This window comes from Solea solea, chromosome 13 (genome assembly GCF_958295425.1).
Source record: "Solea solea chromosome 13, fSolSol10.1, whole genome shotgun sequence".
NCBI lineage: Eukaryota > Metazoa > Chordata > Actinopteri > Pleuronectiformes > Soleidae > Solea > Solea solea.
This window is the reverse complement of record NC_081146.1, coordinates 10,010,817-10,030,689: the sequence shown is the minus strand read 5'-3', so window position 1 is coordinate 10,030,689 and position 19,873 is coordinate 10,010,817. Positions and strand designations below refer to the sequence as shown.

General features: G+C 42.5%; 1 protein-coding gene across 7 annotated transcripts in view; it reads right to left on the bottom strand.

Moving 5' to 3' along the window:
* Positions 1-19,873, bottom strand: part of kif13a (kinesin family member 13A) — a 38,581-nt gene that overhangs the window by 18,294 nt on the left and 414 nt on the right. For all 7 annotated transcript variants that reach the window (XM_058647423.1, XM_058647424.1, XM_058647428.1 and 4 more), the window contains exons 2-9: positions 19,664-19,754; positions 7,275-7,290; positions 5,161-5,221; positions 4,370-4,462; positions 3,758-3,938; positions 1,164-1,251; positions 486-620; positions 218-330 (exon numbers count right to left, since the gene is read on the bottom strand). In XM_058647423.1, the coding sequence (XP_058503406.1) occupies positions 218-330; positions 486-620; positions 1,164-1,251; positions 3,758-3,938; positions 4,370-4,462; positions 5,161-5,221; positions 7,275-7,290; positions 19,664-19,754 (778 nt within the window). The remainder of the gene's footprint in view (positions 1-217; positions 331-485; positions 621-1,163; positions 1,252-3,757; positions 3,939-4,369; positions 4,463-5,160; positions 5,222-7,274; positions 7,291-19,663; positions 19,755-19,873) is intronic.

Sequence of the window (19,873 nt, the reverse complement as noted above, 5' to 3'; positions counted from 1 at the left end):
AACACTTATTAATTATCAATAATCTGAGGACTGTGCTTAAAACGCCAAGCCATAATTAATCCTTTCAATGTGAGTGTGGATCCTTTCCTTTTTTACTCTTGTGAGGATCTAAAATGACACACACACACACGATTTATTGCTTGGGGTAAACATGAAATTACTGCATTAACTGGACTCAAAACACATGTGTGGCTTGCACTTTTAAAAAAATACCCACTTGTTTATGTTGCTTCCCTCTTTAAGTCTCTCCCCGGCAGCTCCAGTTTTAGACACTCTCTCGCTTCCTGCCAGGTCAACCAGACTCATCTTGCTCACTTTCTCCCCGGAATTCTGTTCACAACCACAACAGCCACAGTCAGTCGAACCCACAACGACACAAACAGGATGTTTATAGGTTAAACACAAGGAAACACATCGTTTGTTTTGCTTCCCATACGTTTGAATTCATCGTGAGTTTCAATGTAAAAAGGACAAAGGAGACTGACCCCAGACTGTAGATCATAAAGTGTTTGTGTGACAATGATGCTGAAGACGCCATGTGAGCGACTGCTCTCCTCGTTCATGTTGGTGGCTGCAACTGTGCGAGACTTGTTGCCCTCAGACATCAGCACCTCGATGTCCTGAACAGAAGAAAACGAGAGATAAAAGCATCCTAACATATTCCTCCACTGGAAAATGTGTAAAAGCATCATCATTATGACTATAGCTCAGTCAGGCAGTGTTAACACACACAGCTACAGCGCCATGTGATTTAGCTGGGTTACAGCGGGCTGCGAGCCAAGGCTGTGGGAAATCCAATGGACTAATATCAGACAGAGCAGAGCAGAGCGCAGAGGAACAGGGTGGAGATGTTTAAACTTAATTAAGGAAGGCCCTGCCAAGGACTGGCATATGAACTGCACAAAACCCATGACTACATCCCACATCAGAAATAATGAGTTGCTCCAGTTTTTTTTTCACTTGGGAGGATTTTAAATGCTTTCCCCCAACAAATTGTGATATGATATAAAAGCATTTTTACTGGTTCATATAAATCATGTCTCTCTCTCTCTCTCTCTCTCTCCCCCTCTCTCTGTGCGTGTGTGAAACATGAGGCACACTGGTCAGTGATAGAGGGCGGATTCAGCCTCGCCTCTGGTTACAGTCTGATGACAGAGACACACCTCGAAGTTGGTCACTGCCAGCTGAGACAGACCATCTACGTACGGACCCAGGACCTTGTGTTCCCGAACTTTCAGCGATTGACGGCTCCTTAAAAACATATAGAGAAAGCAACACAATAAGGAAAAGGGAAAAAAAAGAGCTACAAAGGAAGGAAAACTTAGTCAGCAGGAGGAAAAATTGTGTTTTTAATTTTGCAGTATCCTTGGCCGTTTAACAAAATCCCTTTTTTTTAGGGGAACTGAAAACATATCCTCTGACCGTGGGAGCTTGATTACAATGAATGAAAGATTAAATTAAAGCTTGGGGAGTTTTTAGAAGGTCACATCATTTATTTTCCCTCTTCTGGGAACATGAGTTCAAATTTAATGCTGGAAGATTAGCAGCCTCTTACAGTGACTTGGCAACATTTCCATAATATAAATTATCTCTAATATCCAACCTCAGAAAGGTGTTTTTTGTTTTTCTTACAACAGCGTGGAAATGACCGGAATGGCTGGCATGTAATTTTGTAATAACTCTCCATTAACCAGCACTTCAACAGCAATAAAATGTTAATGGGAGTTTGACGCTGGGTAGTCCTGTTCAAATGTCTCTGCTGTAAAATGTTTCCATTACCCAGTGCAACAGTGTGGCTCACTGGTGTTTCTAAACAGCGGAGCTGTACAAGGCTTTAGCTACAGACACTCGTCAGTGAGATCACGTATGGGTTTGAAAGAATTCCCCTTTCAAAATGTGAATTATATCCTAATAAAATAAGCATGTGTGCTGCTGTGCAAACTCAAATCAGAGGTAAGAGTCTGTCTTTCCAGTCAGTCTTATGCACATTACTCCTGTTTTCAACTCTTCTCAAGCATGTGCACTTTCTAGCTGTCATTTCCGGGGGAATCAATGCTGCAATCAGCTGTATATCATCAGCTCTCCTCTATGCCAATTGTGCTGCAACATGCCAGCCAGCCAATCAACTCATTGCCATCTTTTTAAATATGCTGTCTCCTTCTGCCTTAGTTAAGCTCACTCTCCAGTGTTTTCTACATGATTCTAAATGATCTAATGATTATCACTCATAACTAGCACAAGTGAGCACTAAAAGCTGCAAAATGAATAATGTACACTGATTATTATGAAGCCGTTTAATTTAAAACTATTTCGAACTGAATGGTTGCTCAGACGTGGCATTCTAATGGACACCGGCACAACAGCACAAAGTCTGCCGTCTATCTCCCCATCGCCACCAAGTCTCATCTGATTCATCGTTCTCCATCCTTCAGTCTCAAGAGATACGCAACCACCTTCACCGCCAGTGTCTGTTCCTTGAGTTCAAATGCTAAAGACTATAATTTAAAGTCTATCGGCTTATTATTCTGTTTAATCTGTTTTTCATTCACTAGTCTCTCTCTTGATTAAACTGAAGTTCAGCTTCTCCTGGCTGTCTGCCACCTGTTGAGAAGAAATCCTATAGATCAGAGTCACTGAATCCCTCTCCATGGCTACAGAGAGCCTGAGACTGGCAGAAAGCAGGTGCCCTACTGCTGCAAACAAGAGGAAAGAACCGCTATTAAAAAGTACTGCCAAGCCACTCTACATTTAACTCTATATTACATTGTTGCTACACCACAGCTACTATTTAGACCTAAAACTCACAAAGAAATACACACCAGAGTGTGAGGTTCGCCATATAAATGAGAGGATGCTGCAGGAGAAATGGGTCTGTCTGTATCTTCTGACATCTGCGGCACACAGAGCACCACACCATTCACAGGCAGCTCTGGCCGCTCTCCTGCTCCCAGCTTCTCAAACAGATGTCCCTGAACCACACACTTTCACAGCTCGCCCTCCCCTGCAGTCTGTCTGCCAACCCACATCAGACCACAGAGCCGAAGAACACAGTGAGTGTCACAACGCAGCGTCAGAGAATGATGCTGGCCACTGTTGGGCAGGAAATGGCAGGGTTGAGCTTCCTACTCCTCCTTGCATCATTCTGTCGCCATCCCCCAGTCAGACTACTAGACACAACAGAGCTATGAACAGAGATGCAACACTGCACAGAAGAGGAAGCTGATGGAAAAGACACTGTTCATGGTAGAGATGGAGCTATTATGCCGCTGTTATGTCAGTCACCTCGGGTCAAAAGTACTACCAAATCTCTATGAACTCATTTAGGCCTAGGTATCACTACTGTCCTGATTCAACTCTATTTGATTCCATAGTTTCCATAACCATTTTGCTCAGTTATGCAAGAGACTTTCACAGAATATCGTTAAAAAAAAATAACAACTCTACTATATAGTTGCAGTTGCATACTCAGCCTAGAAGTGCAGCAGACACTTGGAAGTAATTAACAAACAGCATAGTTTGGTCTGCATCCATGTCGTCTTTACTCATGAGAGGAACACAACAGAGACTCTGATGTCAGCTTAGCTCTTTGCTCCACTTGTGCAGAGAAATGGCATATGTTCAAAGGTTTGTATCAGATCTTTCATGAGGAGCAATATGTAATATATAATTCAGATTATTCTGAACTCATTACATTCACTGTGCTGATACAGTGTGTTCATTCTGAGGAGAAAGCACAGGACCAGAAAATCAGACTCACCCTTTGGGATCAAGCAGGTCACGGACCTTCTCATTGTAAATCTCCATGAAAGACACTTCCACCTTAAAAGTATGGGCCTCGTTGGATTCCCTGTGGACCCTCTCAAACAGCGTGCAGCAGAGTCGAGGGATTAAACCCGGCTGCTCCCCATTCCCCATCATGGAAAAGGATTTACCTGAACCTGGATGAACAATGAAGAGACGCACATTATCGTAAACCACTACAAAGAGACTTGAACGGTTTAACTTGAGCCTTTTATTTTTTTTTATGCCCAGAGCAAAAACGTAGAAAATACATAATCAAATAAGCCTCCGTAGTTCAAATCCTTACTTAAGTGCTGCTTGTGGAATGAGCAAAACATGATTTTCTCATGAATTATGTGACTGGAATGCAGCTGTAATATTTGCTGTCGTGTTTGTTCCAGGGCGAAACACAAATCTTCCTGTTTTCTAAACCTGTTACAGACACATCTGGAGACAACTCAATCTGCAAATGCACTTAGAGTCTGAGTCTGAGTATAACAGAGACAAATCATCATCTATAAATCACCTGACTCAGCAATTAGAAATGAAAACAGAATTCAGCGAGAGCATCACGTGGTTTTCCAGTTACCTGTTTGTCCATATGCAAATATGCAGGCATTATATCCCTGGAATGCATTTTCAAGTATTCCCTCTCCAAGGCACTTGAACACCACCTCTTGACCTTTTGGAGAAAGAACCAGTCACCATGGAGATTACGGTAAACAGATAAACCGTTCAGCTATAGGAGTAGTAACTGGTTCTGTTGCTTCATAATCAGTGTGGAGAAATATTCTGTATCAACAGGGGCTGCGAAGCTAATATTCATGAGTCGTGTTGCTCTCTGTTGCAAAATAACTTGTCGTGCTCCTCCTCAATGGGACAGCTGTTTAATGAGCTAAATAAAGCCGTGGCTCGGGCCCTTGAGGCAGCCCTTCAGTGAACAGACTGCCCTTGTCACGTCAGCACAAAGCAGATGTGAGTGTTGCACGGCCGTCGAAAAATGAGAACGCAATGACGAGGAAATGATCAACAATGATTATCTTATTTTCTGTTCAGAGAAGTGAATGGAACATGAAATGCAAATGGGAACAACCTCATTTGTGCTTTTATCTGAGCGTATACGGCACTGAACCGCATCATGCTTTTGTGTCAAATAGCTTGTTTATGTATTTTAATGGAGTCACTCAAAATGCAAATTAACCGTATCATACCATGTATTCCCACACTGTGTTTCACTCTGCATGTGCAAAAGCAGCTTCCCGACAAGTAGTGACTTTCCAAGCAAGAAGCTGAGCAGGGATTGTCTTTACAGCGGACGTGGTGTGTCATGCGAGTTCTCTGGTGATGAGTGATGGGTCAGTTTCAGTGTTTAAGACTCACCAGCATATTTGGGTACGTTCGACTCATCCATGGACCAGAAACAGTGGTCAAAAGCGAACACCTGCAGAGGAGACAGCACAGAGGGCATAATGTAAACACTCACTCCTCACACCTGCCCAAACATGTACAGTGAAACACTGTCTTCGTAGTGGTCTCACTTATCAGTCTGAGGTACAAAAACAGGCCCATTGTGCTTCACCGTGTCGCCCTGCAGTGAATCAGCAGGACTATGCTTGTCTGAGTGAGTGAGATGAAGTCTGTAAGTACTGTTCTCTGAGGTTATGCTCGTTAAAACCGCGCCATGATTGTCTGCACAGATCCACTGCTCGCTGCCCCGTGTTTTGTCATAGTGGCTGCAGTTAAATGAATTCATAAATCAGGGTCAAAGCTCCCCGGAAGAAATTCCAGCACCCGGTGACCCTTGTCTCCATGGAAACGGGGCCATAGCTGTTCCCGGTGGTGCAGGCAGGCAGGCTGGCTCTGCGCCCTCAGTACTGGGTCTCACAGCACAGACTTCAACAGCGGAGAGTCTTTGTGTTCCCCGGGCACCTGCATCAGCTCGGGATGGATAACACACAGAGAGGATGCTCTGTGGGAACGACCAGTGGACTCATTGACCAAGGAACCCCACTCCTCACAGACGATACCTCACGTTACTGAGTTCACTTGAAGCGCACAAGTGGGTTTTTAGCATATTAATCTGTGTGACCATCAAATCACTGCTGCAGAAACAATGTGCATGCTAAACATGTTTTTGTTTGAATTATTGTCCCAATTTGACACTGGTATTTGTTTGTATTTAAAAGTTTTGCATGACAATTTAAAATAGTTTGAAGGCTCCATTTAGGTTGTTTCTGGTAAATGACTGTATTAGGTGGTTTATTTGGGATATTTTTTATTGTATTGAATCTTATTTTTGTGGCATATTCATTATTGTTAGTTTTCTTATACTGTTTTTTTCTGCCACTCATTATTTCTTTACATCCTTGCCAGGCCACTCTAAAAGATAAAACTTCTATCCTTATCCAAGTTCAGCCACTTTTTATAATTTCTTCCAAAAATGTCGAAACAATGGCTTCTGCACTGTCATCTTGTGGTGCTCCTGGCTTTCAGTGCTCTGCTGCTGCTCTACTCTGAGTACACAAATACCCCAAAATAATTGAACTCCCTTTTAATCGTAATAAGGGCAATTGGCCAGGAAACCGCTGGTTGCATCGTCAGCATGGGAAGCACAGTGATCACTGAATGCTTTGAAAGCCAGACCTCCTCTAGTGACTTCACACAAGTGAGTGGGTGCCATTCAAAGGAACAAAAGTACCATCATTCTCAATTAGAGCTGGTTTAGTGACTGGGGCTTCAACTTCCTCTGGCCTGCCTCTGTCCACCCTGAGACTGCACAACAAATTGTTCTTGATTGGACAATTACTATTAATCAGCAGTGCAAATAATGATGAATCTGAAAAGGACAAGGCCCTTTCTGTCATTTCTGGGATAGAAACCGGTCAAACATGATTTGACACAGCAGCCTCTCATTATCCTTTAGCATGCGGGAAGACAAATTTGAGTGTCCTGATAACTTATGAGACAGCAGCATGCTTGTCCAGCTTAAACTTGCAGGGTTACTCAGGTTCAAGGGCTCGAGAGACCATGCACGTCTGTGGCCCATGCTATCACTCTCTGGTCCCATCAGCCACAGAGTGAACCAAGCACAAAGCCTGTCTCGGGTGTGTGAAACATCTCTGAGCTCGTCACCAGTGAGTTGTCAAGGGGGTGGTGGGGGTGCAGTCCAACAATGCAGCTTTGAATGCACACACACACACACACACACACACACTCAGCCCCAGTGTCTGCTCTCATCCCTCTCTCTCATTGTAGAACCTTTGTGAGCGTTCACGAGATCTTAGAGCAATGACACATTCACACGGACATCTATCAGGCTCCTGCTGACCGACCAAACTGCTGAAACACTCTCAATCATATCCCTGGTAACAATGCCACAACAAACACACAGGGGCAACCTGTGCGGGATGCCTTTCAGTTCCTCCGGGGAGCAGTGTTGACTGTGCTCCAGCCTGACGCTGGAGATAGCTTGGTATCTGTGAAAGCTTACATACCTTAGGTTGTTTCCTGCTGAATGACAGCGGCAATCCATCATACACAGGAGAGACCCAGAGAAAGAGACAAGACAGAGAGAGAGAGCACAAGAGAACATAGTTAGCATTAAGACAGTTTAACATGTTCATACGCCTGTGTTTAAACAACAGTTTTGAACCAGAATATTTGCATTGCAGCAGAAGTTTATTTGAGGAAAGGGATGAACAACTACTCAATTGCAAGTGGGATTGTAAATGGAAAGAATGCAATTAGTTAATCGCCAAAGGCTGCAATTTCATTCTGTTTTTGATTTTGTTTTCATGTAACTCATACATGTTGGAAACAATTACTATCTCATCCCTGCAAAAGATACAGAATAGTCACTGTTCTGATGGTCAGTATTGATTTAAATAAAATGATATAGCAAATTTCTATTTCGATATCTAACAGTCTGTATTTACTGAGAGTTATTTATTTAATTCACTTGTTTATTCACTTCTAGACAGTGGCATGGCCGAGGTGCTGCTGTGATTGGCTTCATAATTGGGCCAGTGAAGCATGACAAAGGGAAGAGATTTAGGATTCTATGTGCCACCGACTCTGTTGAGTGAATAGCTCATATGGCTGTGGATTTACAGGGAGGCCAGGTTGGGGAATCTGCACTCAGCACTACCAGCTGCCGGAACTAAAAGACAAAAGGAGAGTACATGTGGCCCTAAGGTATGTGGGCTAATTCTCCAAGCTGGAAAGGGACTTTCACACAGCCAAAAAACCAAAGTGTCCATTTATGACTCAGCCTCAAATAAATGGCAAAGCAACCGAGACCGTTCAGCACCTTCGTACAACTACAAGTGCCACAGTCCTGCCCTTCAACAGTCAGCATGTTCCTCCTGCAGGCATCTCCTGGCACAGAGACAGAGGTGGGCATCACCTTCACACAGTAATCAATACAGGGCAGGCTGCTTTAAGAAGAGTGAAACACTGCACCACAGTGTCTCACACAACGGTGCTGAGTCACCATCAACAGCACAGTCACGGAGCTGCACAACAATATCCACTTTGTGCATTTTTCTTTATTTTAAATCTGTGCTGCTCTTATGGTGTCGAAGACAAAAACAAAAATAAGGAGCAGGAATTATGGGCTGCTTTTAGTTGAACAGCTGCAATATTCCCATCTGAGAGCCATTATCTGAGCACAGGCTCATTAGAATGAGGGGCAGAAAGAGAGTGAACGGGCAGAGGAGTAAAAGGGAGAGGACCTCGTTTGGGTTCATACCCAGAATCTGAATCTGGGCCACTGACAGCCACAACCGGAGTTTGTCCCTCAATACAGCAGAGATGAGACGCAGTAGGAGATATGAATCAAGCGTCAGACAGCTGATTTAAGATTTCCACACACGCCAATGAAAGTCCACTTGTAAGCTGATTAAAGAAACATGTAGTGTGCTATGACAACAAGTAGACGGACAGCAGCTACAACCTTGTGAGGACTGGAACTGGGATAAAAACACAAAACAGATGTATCCCTAAGGAGAACAAAAGGACAACAATCACAAGACCGGAAACAGGGCGTCAAACACACACACACACATACAGAGAATAGATGCAGAGACAAAACCCACACAGTTAGGAAATCGTTGCAGTCTGGTGTCTAAAGCAGAAATTCTGCATCAGCAGCAGAACCTCAGAGCCACTGCAGTGGTTTTAGTGACTCTGGCTCGTGGTGCCATCGTTTGTATGTACACTACAGTATAGGCAACCAGATCTGCTATGCTTGGAATGCAGGACGATACAATGGGAGGGACTGTTTCCAAATGGCTATATTTGGGATTCAATAGAAGTTTTCCTTCTACATGGGGTCTCATAAGAAGTTAATTTTACCCTGAAAACTGTCGGGATTTAAGTGGGATTAAGACTCTTTCCTTACCTAATCCTTTGACCACCACATTTAAACCGCCTCTTCTGTAAATTAAAGGACATACGGCTCGAGTTCTCCCACCCTGCTTTAGACATAATCTCTGCAATCTCCCCAAAAATCTATGGCCTTCTGAATGCCTTCTCTGTCAGGGATTCTATAATTCTTATAGTTCTATGCATTTTATCTAATTAAATCTATTCTTGATTCTTTTTATTTAATCTAATAAAATGAAAACGATTACATATCTTACATAATTAAAAATGAAATAATTTACTTAAAAAATAGTCGATATATGGATAATTCTGTCGATAAAAGGGCCCCTTACTGAAAGTGTTGTTTTCATGTGTCACAAATCTTATTATACCACCACAGACTGAACACCTCTTATGTTGCTGTTGAATAAAATGAACTGTATACTGTATATTTATTGCCCAGTCCTACAGATACATAATTAATGATGCCATCATCTTCACTAGCAGCACAAAGACAAAAGCACACATATACACACACACAAAACCACAAACCAACAGCTTAATAATCACCATGTCATGTCACTGCTTGAGGGTGTATTACAGACTGTGTTGTGGTTATGCAGAACAAATATGTGACCAACATGTTTGGCATTGAAGTGCTGGACAGCATCAGAGTTCCCCCCCTCACCCCTCCCCCCAGAGACAGATGCAGGCGGACACTGCACCTCCAGCAAGACACGACAACAGTATGTCTTGCTATGAATCCTATAGGGGACCAGTTGTGCGTGTGTGTGTGTGTGTGTGTGTGTGTGTGTGTGTGTGTGTGTGTGTGTGTGTGTGTGTGTGTGTGTGTGCCCTTAATGTGTCATCAAGGGCATGCACAGGCTCCTACGCCTCCAGCGATCTGATGCCACAGCACTCATGAATGATTTCAACTTGGCTGAGGGCAGAAATTGGCGTCGTTCTTAAGAATTCTTAAGAATTTAAGCACAAAATACCTGATGGGAGCCAGACTGTGTTGAGTGATGTTGTGCATGTCATCATCTCATATTCCTGTGCTTTGCAGCTTGTGTGTGTGTGTGTGTGTGTGTGTGTGTGTACAGAATATGCACTGATGCCCCAAAGACAGCTATAAGGACTGGGAGGGCAGAAGTGGAAACCCCCCTGTGGTTATTGAGCTGGATTAAGGCCACTGTGTTATTATGCTACGGCACCAGATTAATCCACCCACTGAAGCATCTCTGTACAATTTAAATTATATTGCAGGCTCATGGAAACATCAGCCAAATAGATATTTTAACATTTGGTATTACATGTGTATTCCTTGATCTAATCTCCCCCTCACTGACTGATCAGTTCTACTAAATTAAATTATGTGTTGTTATGTTTTTGCTGAAATGACCTCACACAGAATTTGAAATCAGGATGAAAATAAACAAACGACCCCCCCCCCAAGCGCCACCCCCCCATTGACATTTAACACATGCACTTCTCTTGTGCACATACACACTCAGGATGATGTTTTTTCAGGCACACCTCTCCCCAAAGATTTACATTCCTCCTCCTTGTTCTGTAGCTATAACTTTGCCTCCATTTACCCCACATCTGACTCTTCTTCTCTCTGCTTCACACAATCACAACTGCGTGAGCACAAAAGCCTCGCAACGCACAACTGTGTGTGCATGTGTGCGTATGTGAAGGGTTGGGTTACGATCACAGGCCGCGCGCTAACATTTCAGATGGTCTTCGAGTATGTTTAGAACAGGACATGCCTGTCCCCACCCACTCCAAGGAGAGGTCACAGTCAAGACTCACAGGAGAGAGCAGTGAAAATGCCAAGCTGTAGAGTTACAGTAGACGTGGGTGCGTGCATGCCTCTCCTGTCTGACCAGATACACTTCACAACCATTAACCAGGTTTTATTAACATGAGAGATCCACGAGTAAGCATGATAAGTGGTTTAAATCAGAGGTTTACATGCGGGACATTCCGAAATGTGTCCAGGATGCATTGAAGGACGTTGGCCGGCTGATGAAAGTAGCAGACCTGCTGGACTGAACCAAGCTACTGACACAAAGGAGCAGAGGTGGAAGACGTATTCGGATCCTTTACTAAAGTAAAAGTACCACTAAAGTAAACGTACCACTACCACAATATACAGACACGATAAGTCTTTGAAAACCCACATTTGAAACCTTACATGAGCAGAATTATCACCAGCTAAATATATGAGCTTACTGTTGGGTCTTGTTTCCAGGCTAAGCTACATTTACTTCAAGTATTAAAGGTAGAAATACTTATTTGACAGAAAAGAGTTGCAGCTGTTCTTTTTCCAGGCTATAGGAGTCAGGCTTGTCCAAAGGGTTACAGAATCTATCTTAGGAATCATGAGGTGATGAATAAGAGAGGCAATAATAATAATAATAATCACATGTAAACCAAGGACCACAAACACAGATCGTTGTATACTATTGATTTAACCTGTTTAAGGGACATTTAGTGGTGCAAAACTTAAATATAAAATACTGATTTTTATTTATATGCACTTTGCATTTTGCCTTTTTTATGTTTGAAACAAATGAAACAGTGGAATGTTGTTCTAAATGCTAAAATTAGCTTCCCTGTAAAATATTTGGGGTGGCTAGGGAACTTCAGTCATTAGCTCATCAACATAGCTCCAGAACTTTTCAGCATCCTGGCAACAGCAGTTGCTAAGCAACTGTGGTAAACATGGAAGCAAGACAACCTACCAACCTCGTGAGTCAAAGTTCCAACGTGAAAGCCAAACTTTGGATTTTGAAAACAGCATTAATAATAAAAAAAAAAAGCTCCAGCACCAGCAGCACGCATGATACACATACCAATATACTGCGTGGGAGCTCCAAGTTTCCATAACAAAATATTCAACAACACAACATATGATGCAGACAAAGTCTAATTTAATCCTCTCCGGCATTTCTGACACCACTGTGTGACAAGCTGGGTCAGCAGGTTCTGGGCCAAGTTTGTGTTTGTGTGTGAGTGTGTGTGTGTGTGTGTGTGTGAGTGAGTGAGCTAAAACATGAGAGAGTGATGCTGACCACATCTGCTCCAACTCCTTCAATGTGGTTGATTTCAAAGGCAGCAAACAAGCCACAAATAATAAGTGAAGTTCATCAATTTGAACAATTTGTGAGGCTTTTCTCCCCACGGGAGACTAAGTGACAAATTTACTACCAAGACACACCTCCTTTGACCCTGTCTGCCTGCTTCACGTCACACATCATGTGACATGTGTCAAGGACAAAAAACAACAAAAGCCAGAGTATACATGCTCATAAAGTGCAAAAATAATCACATAAGTCATAAATTGCACAGGGAAAGCTGCTAAACATTATTTTTTCCAGTAATTAATTGTTTGAAGATAATGAAATCTAAAGAATGGAATAATGCTTTGCTGACAGAGACAAGTTAAAATCCTGTTGATACGCTTTTACAAATGAGCAAATGCCCATTATTACATTCAAACCATTCACAAATGAGTTCACACAACGCTGATTAAGGTCTCCACATCTCTCTCTGTGTTTCTCAGTATAGCTGTGATCAGATCTCATGTTGCCCGGTGACATTCCACTGCTGCACGCAGGAAGTGATTTGTTTTATGTTGCGACAGACGGAGGCAACAGCAACATTGAGCTAGTAAAGTGAGATGCCTGTGCGTCTAAAAATAAGAGCTCACGAAAAGTTTCCGAAGTTAATTCTAACCTGGTCATTCAGCAGTTTGGTGGTTTGTATCAATCTGGTCTGATAGTTTTGGACAGCATAGAAATAATGTTACATTGTCTCTGTTCATGAAGACCAAACAACGACAATCAACTAAAGTTACGCAGTGGATCTTTAATTTTGCACCCAAGATTGCAACAAACTTGTCTCACCGTGAAACTAAATTCTTGTTTAGAAGTTGAACAACGCCTCATGAAAGGAATGAGGGAAACATGGACACCCAGAATCACTATGGAAGAAATGTGTGGATTTTTCTTTTCACATAGGCTCCACTTACAGTGAGACGCCACATCTGAGATTAATGAGGCGCAGACTTGACAAAGAGGGAGGACGGCCATCTTTTCCTGATTCTGCTCCGAGATGTAAACAATGTCCCACCCTCAAAACAAACAGCGACCAATCCTTGGGGAATACCGTCCTTTTCATAAGCAACACACAACACTTTCTCCCAGTAGCATGCCTGAACTCAGTTTAAAAGCGTTTGGCTTACTGCGTGTCTTTATGTCCACATACCTTTGAGAACAACAACTTACTGAATGGAAAGGTTGATTATTGGCACACAGGGACCATAATGGAAAGACAATGAGAACATTCCTGAGGGCAGCCACTGGACAAAGCAGTGTTGTCATTTAGCAAAGGCGTGTTTGGGAAGTTTTGGAAAGAATGATGACAAGTGGTCGTGTATGTGACCCTGCTCTAAAATGTCTGCAACACAGGAGATTGTCTTGGCCAGTCAACGTCTTCATTTTCACTTTGTGTGTCTGACATCTTTTTATCATAAGTGCTGACAAATAAACAAACAGAAAGGCTTTAACATGACACATGTTGACCACATTGGGTTGGTTTCTGGCAGAAAGCACAGGAATGAAAAGGAAAAGCAACAAAGCAACAAATGTAGTGCAAATTTTTGGGAGGTAAATACGTAGGCTCATTCTCTAGCAGAATTCTTGTATAAATGTATTAACTTAAATATAGTTGTTGTTTTTCATAGCTTTAGAATTAGCATATTATCTGTGCCTTAGGCATGGGCCTTGCTTTATGGAGGCTGCCATCTTTGCGTTTCTACAGCAACAAACCAGCCAAACTAGACCATGCATTTTGCATGGTGTGTTTATTTTGTTACACAAACATATAAGAACAACATCTTTGCTGGTATGCAAAGGCTACCGTAGTTTCCTAATGTGCATGAGAAAGGGAAGGGTGAGTGGAGTCCATTAGAGGTCACTGGGTTGCAGTAAATTCCTTTTCACTGTGATAAATTAAAGTGGATTAATACGAGGGTAAGTGATAATATCGCACTGAGAGGGAGAGCAATAGCCATCGCTGCTGCAACATTTAAAAGACTAGAAACAGCTCAGTGGTCACAAAATGAACCTAAAGTTAACACATAATGTATTCTTTGTTTTTAATAAAACAGAATAGAAATTATAACATCCATCCATCGTCAACCGCTTATCTGAGATCTGGTTGCGGGTGTAGCAGCTCTAGCAGGGGCCCCAGACTTTCCTTTCCCTGGTCACATTGTCTAACTCTGACTGGGGATCCCCAGGCGCTTCCAGGCCAGTGAGGAAATATAATCTCTAAACCAAGTCCTTGGTCCACCTCTAGGTCTCCTCCTCCCAGATGGATGAGCCAGAAACACCTCTGGGTGCCCCGGTGGCATCCTTACCAGGTGCCCAAACCACCTCAACTGGCTACTTTCCATAGCAGTGGCTCTACTCTGGACCCCAGCCACCCCTCTCAGAAAACCTGTTTCGGCCACTTGTACCCACGATATTGTTCTTTCAGTCATGACCATAGGTGAGGGTGGGAACGAAGATCGACCAGTAGATCGTTGCAGAGCGTTGCCTTCTGGCTCAGCTCCCACTTCGTCACAACAGAGTGGACGCAACACGTCCCGCTGCTCCGGTTCTCCAGCCAATCTCATGGTCCACTGTTCCCTCACTCGTGAACAAAACCCATAGATTCTTAAACTCCTTCACTTGGGGTAAAGACTCATTCCCCACCCGGAGTAGGCAATCCATCACTTTCCTACTGAGATCCATGGCCTCCGATTTAGAGGTGATGATTCTCATCCCCGCCGTCTCACACTCAGAAATTATAACAATGAAAACCAAAATGTTTTACAAAGGGATTTATGTGTTGACTATTTCTCCGCAGGGTTGCCAGCCAAACCAGCAGAGAAAGTTACTGCCAGAGCCAAGCAATAATCTGTCACATGACCACATGTCTAAAACCGCACACTTGTTGTAACAAACGGGGAAGGTTAGCTTATTATTATTCCTCCAATCTCTATAGTAAGTAACAAACTGCTGGCTTCAAAACGGATGATAGTGATGTCAATCTTCGTCATACAATTCCACAATAATGACAGAAAAATGGGCATTTCCCAAAATAAATGAAATAAAACAATGACTACAAAAACGGCAGCACTACACAATATTCATGGTTGTCAAACCATGAAAGAACCTGGACTTGGCTACCTCTGAACATTCCCTCACAGCAGTTCAAAGACGGGAAGCACCCTCCTCCTGACGGATGACTTCACTGTGTAGCTCTTCCACACAGCATTCAGATTACAGTACTCAAGTAAGCAAGATAAGACAGGCAAGTGAAGATAAAACCTAATTGAGCTTTAGTAACCATTAGCGATAAGCACAAGATTAGAGTGGAAATTTAAGGCTTGGTTAGGACAATGCTTCCACTGATCGTCTTCAAACACTGGACTGCAGAGTCATGCATGGGGTCACTGCATGGGTTTTTTTTTTCTCCTCTCATACACTGACACATCTTTAGTTAAATCTGCATTTTTGTGGTCAGCTACAGTGACAGGAGGACAAAAGATAAGCACCGTTCTTTAAAACAGGGAAGAAATGTAAAAATCATTTAGCATCAGGAGGGTTTTCTGAGACTTGATGGCCCTGTGTTCTATTCTTGCACATTGACAGACATGTTGGGGCATGAAAGATATAATATGGCCCCATTGTGTGAGACGAAGGGTATTTTCCTGTCATGACTCTCCATGGCTCATCATCCCCTGTACAGGCAGCAGCCTCAGGTATTTCTCTGCCTCTCCACCCCCACTCTCATTGTGTCTAAAGCCCTAAGGAGAGCAGACGGGTGCATGAAAACAAAACTACTTTCCCAGATTCACATTTCAAATATGACATTTGTGCCAGCCTAACAGGCAGATGAAAGATGAAACGTAAGAAACTTAACCTGTCGCCCTGAAGACAAATATCCACGTTTCATTTGCCGACCACTGAGATTATTGTTCATTTCTCAGGGAAATATGAGAGCGAGCACAGTGAGAGGGGTGTGGGGGGGACGGGTGGTCACGAGTGTCACTATAATGCTTAGTGGTACAAAGAATGAGGATTAGCTAAATCCATTATATTTCTTCAAATTCTTTATGTGACTTAAATGTTTCAGTGGTGTGTGGTCTGAGCAAATCAAAACATCAAAACACAGTAACCAGGAACGTTTTCAGTGTCTGAGTAGTGATTTAACATGTTGCTGGCTCCAAGTTAATCGCCTTTGTAACTTAATTCCTGTATATCATCAGCTTGAAACCACATTTATAGTGTTATTATAAGAAATAGTGAATAGATCTATTGCTGCAGAAAAAGGTTCACCCATACACCCATACCCACTGGTCAAATGACTAACTCAATCCAAATTTAAACAGTTGTTTGACCAGTGATAGTGTGTTTATTTGGCATTTACTCCAACATCCAAGTTTTGTTTTTATTTGTTTTTGCCATGAGGCAAATTCTAGCATCATTTCTGGTGCAAGACCAACCACGGGCAACGAGAATGCTGTTAATCGCCCGCTTTACTCGGGTTCAAAAATCTCACGTATGCCCACTGATATTAATGTGAAAGACACCTAAGATGTAAAAATCTGCCACCTCTTTGTAAAATCCCATATCTTAAATTCTGAAGCTTAACAAACGGTGCCTTAGGATGTGAGCGAGGAGCATTCCCATGAGAGAGAAACAGTTCCCATGATCTTGGCCCTGCAGCCATATTTGGCATGCTAATACCCACCAAATCTGACACATTACCAACACACAGGAACAGGTGTCTTCAAAACAAGACTAAGTCTTAGTGATTAGGGTATCCCCCTTATGTGGCTCCTCGGGCAGCAGAGGGAAAAATTATACGGTTAAAGAAAACCATGGCAGCTTAAATACAGAGACACAAAACACACACAGCACTGAAATGCTAACAAGTAATTATATGCTTGGACTACACTATACAACAGCACGGCAACGTATCAAATATGAATACGTTGATATAATTTTATATCAACGTCACTGAAAGGAAATCTCTGCACTGCTGGTATGATCTTAAAAGCTGATCTAAAAATATTCCGCAGAAGGAAAATATATAGTGTTTGTGTCTCACACAACAACGTGGCAAGCATTGTTTTCTTCGTTCTCTGACCTCTTGCCTACAAAAGCTTTTTGTTCCGTTGCTACATATCCTGTTCCACATATGTTAGCTTTGAGTGCGGCTCGCTTAATTGCCTGGAACACCGCTATTGAGTGGCAATTTCTGTTCTGATAATTGCCTTAAATACGGGTTAATATGTGGACCTGTGGTGCTGGGAGAGTAAGCGCAATACCATTTAATGCTGACTCTTGGTTACATGGAATAGCAGACAGAGTGTTACACTTTAACCAGACTGGCTCAAAGCCATGAGGGGAAAAAAAAGCCTCGACATTGGTGCAACACACTGTATTAGCCTCCGATGGGTTCATTTTCAGTAGTCACATTGTGCACTATAAAAAAACATGTATGTGTTTTTCCCCCCTAAATGAGCATCTTTTGTACATGAGGATAATGACGTCAGCTGTCTAATCATGTGCGATACCTAGAGTAGAACAAAGAGTTCACGAGAGAGAGGGATGTAAAAAACATCTGTCATTTCAGGAGACTTTGAGTGTAACATGTAGGAGGTTGCATTGGTAGAAATTCAATATACTACCTAAAAGTGTATCATTTTGCTTTAAAATAAAAAAGGTTTGTTTTATGTAAGGGTCTTGCTTTATGGTAGGCCGCCATCTTGACCCTACATGCACCTGATGCATAAACCAATGAAGAAGAAGGAGAAACAGCAGAGAGAGTGAAATAGATAAGAGTGTTTACATCCTTGCTGGTACACTTGGGAAAGGGAGGGGTGAGCAGAGGAGTCCTACGTATGATGCACTCTGCAATCACACCATTGCATATCACAAATTCTTACACACACACACACTAAAAATCCAATTTTAGTCAGACTAAGATAATAATTTGGATAATTTTAGTTAGTTAGTCCGACTAAAATGTAGCTAATCTTAGTCGGACTAACGTACCTGGATAATGTGATTCATAGTCTGATTACTCCTGCATGTATACACTCAGTCAGACATACATGGCCAATAAATCGATTTTCTCCTTCGCTCTCTGACTCGGCAAGTTTTCCGATTGCCTGTCTTAGTCAGACTATGACCTTAGCTTGATTAAACTGCATGTTAACATACTGGCTGAATCTTTAGGTCTGGGTCATACTTTCCACATTCTGTGTCTGTGTAGAGGCGCTTGATATTTCCACATGCACGTGTATGCCCACAGTTTACACATGTACACCCGATCTGACATTCCATGCCAGTAGCAGCAAATTTTCGCCAGGAGTTTGCCCTCATTTTTATGTCTTGACATTCTTTGAGTGCTGAGTTCTACATGTGTGGGTACCAGTGGACTTTCTAACATTACCAAGCATCCATGGTTAACCTCGTCCAACCCTTGTGTGCGCACAACCAACAGGACAGGGAAGTGCTACAGTGAACGTGCACAGTCCATAAGGCCTATGTGTGCTCAAACTTTGTCAACATAGGGTCCATGTGGACTCATTTTTACGTTCTTCAGGGGGGGGATCTCAGCTTGGAGACCCAGGCTATATTGCCTGGCTTGCCTTTCCGCTTACAACGCCACTGCACTAACGGACGTGACATTTGAACAATCATGCAGCCATCATTGGTGTGTGACTCATGAAAACCCTCCTTGTTGCAAGCTGAGAGCATGTCATATTGCAAACATGCAGACATTACAGCTAGTTGTGGACAGGCAGAGTGTGAAACACCAGACAATGATTTTCACCTACTTCATTCCAGGATAACTTGAATAGCATCCTGCTATTTTCAACATGAATGCTACGTGACTAAACTCAGTTCAGAGTTTTTCTGTGATATAGCTTGAGGTTCTGCACTAATCTGTTCTGTCTGGATAACCACCATCATGTGATCAACACACTCAGCAACCTCTTTGTACCCTCAAACTCAACACAACATATGTACACCACAGAATATGAGTGTCAACGTTATTATGCCGGGCTGATACTGGAACGTTCACATGAATTACATAACACAATATCGAGTTGCAAGCAGGTGACAGACAGTCCTGTCCTCAGCAGCAGTAACAGCAGCGTGTGCTGGATTCTTTTTCACCCAGTGCATTTATTTAACGTAGAGAAATTGTTTGGTTTGAAGTTAAACTCATTGATACATGTGAGAAACCTGTGTTTTCAGACATTTGAGCTGTATCAACATTGTATAGCATTGAATGTTGTTGTAAGTGTATTACAATTAGATTACTGGGATAAAGTTAAAAGTAAAGCATGAGGTGCCCCAGTAATAATGCTGTGTGTCTATTATAAAACAAACAAAGTTTTTTTTAAATTAAAAAGTGTTGACATGATTTCAGCTTTGTTTACCTGTTCTCTCCTTTTGTATTTGAGGGTGGAGGGTGCAGAACAGTTTGGTTGTCCTCCATGTCCACGACACATTTTGTGTTCAGTTCAATTTCTGCAGAGAGAAGTTTTGTTGGATGAAGTGAGGCAGACAGAGAGCGGGGGTGTTAAAAGTTTAAAGGAAAAAAAAAACAAAAAACCCAGCTTCGTATAACCACACTCAAGTCTGAGCAG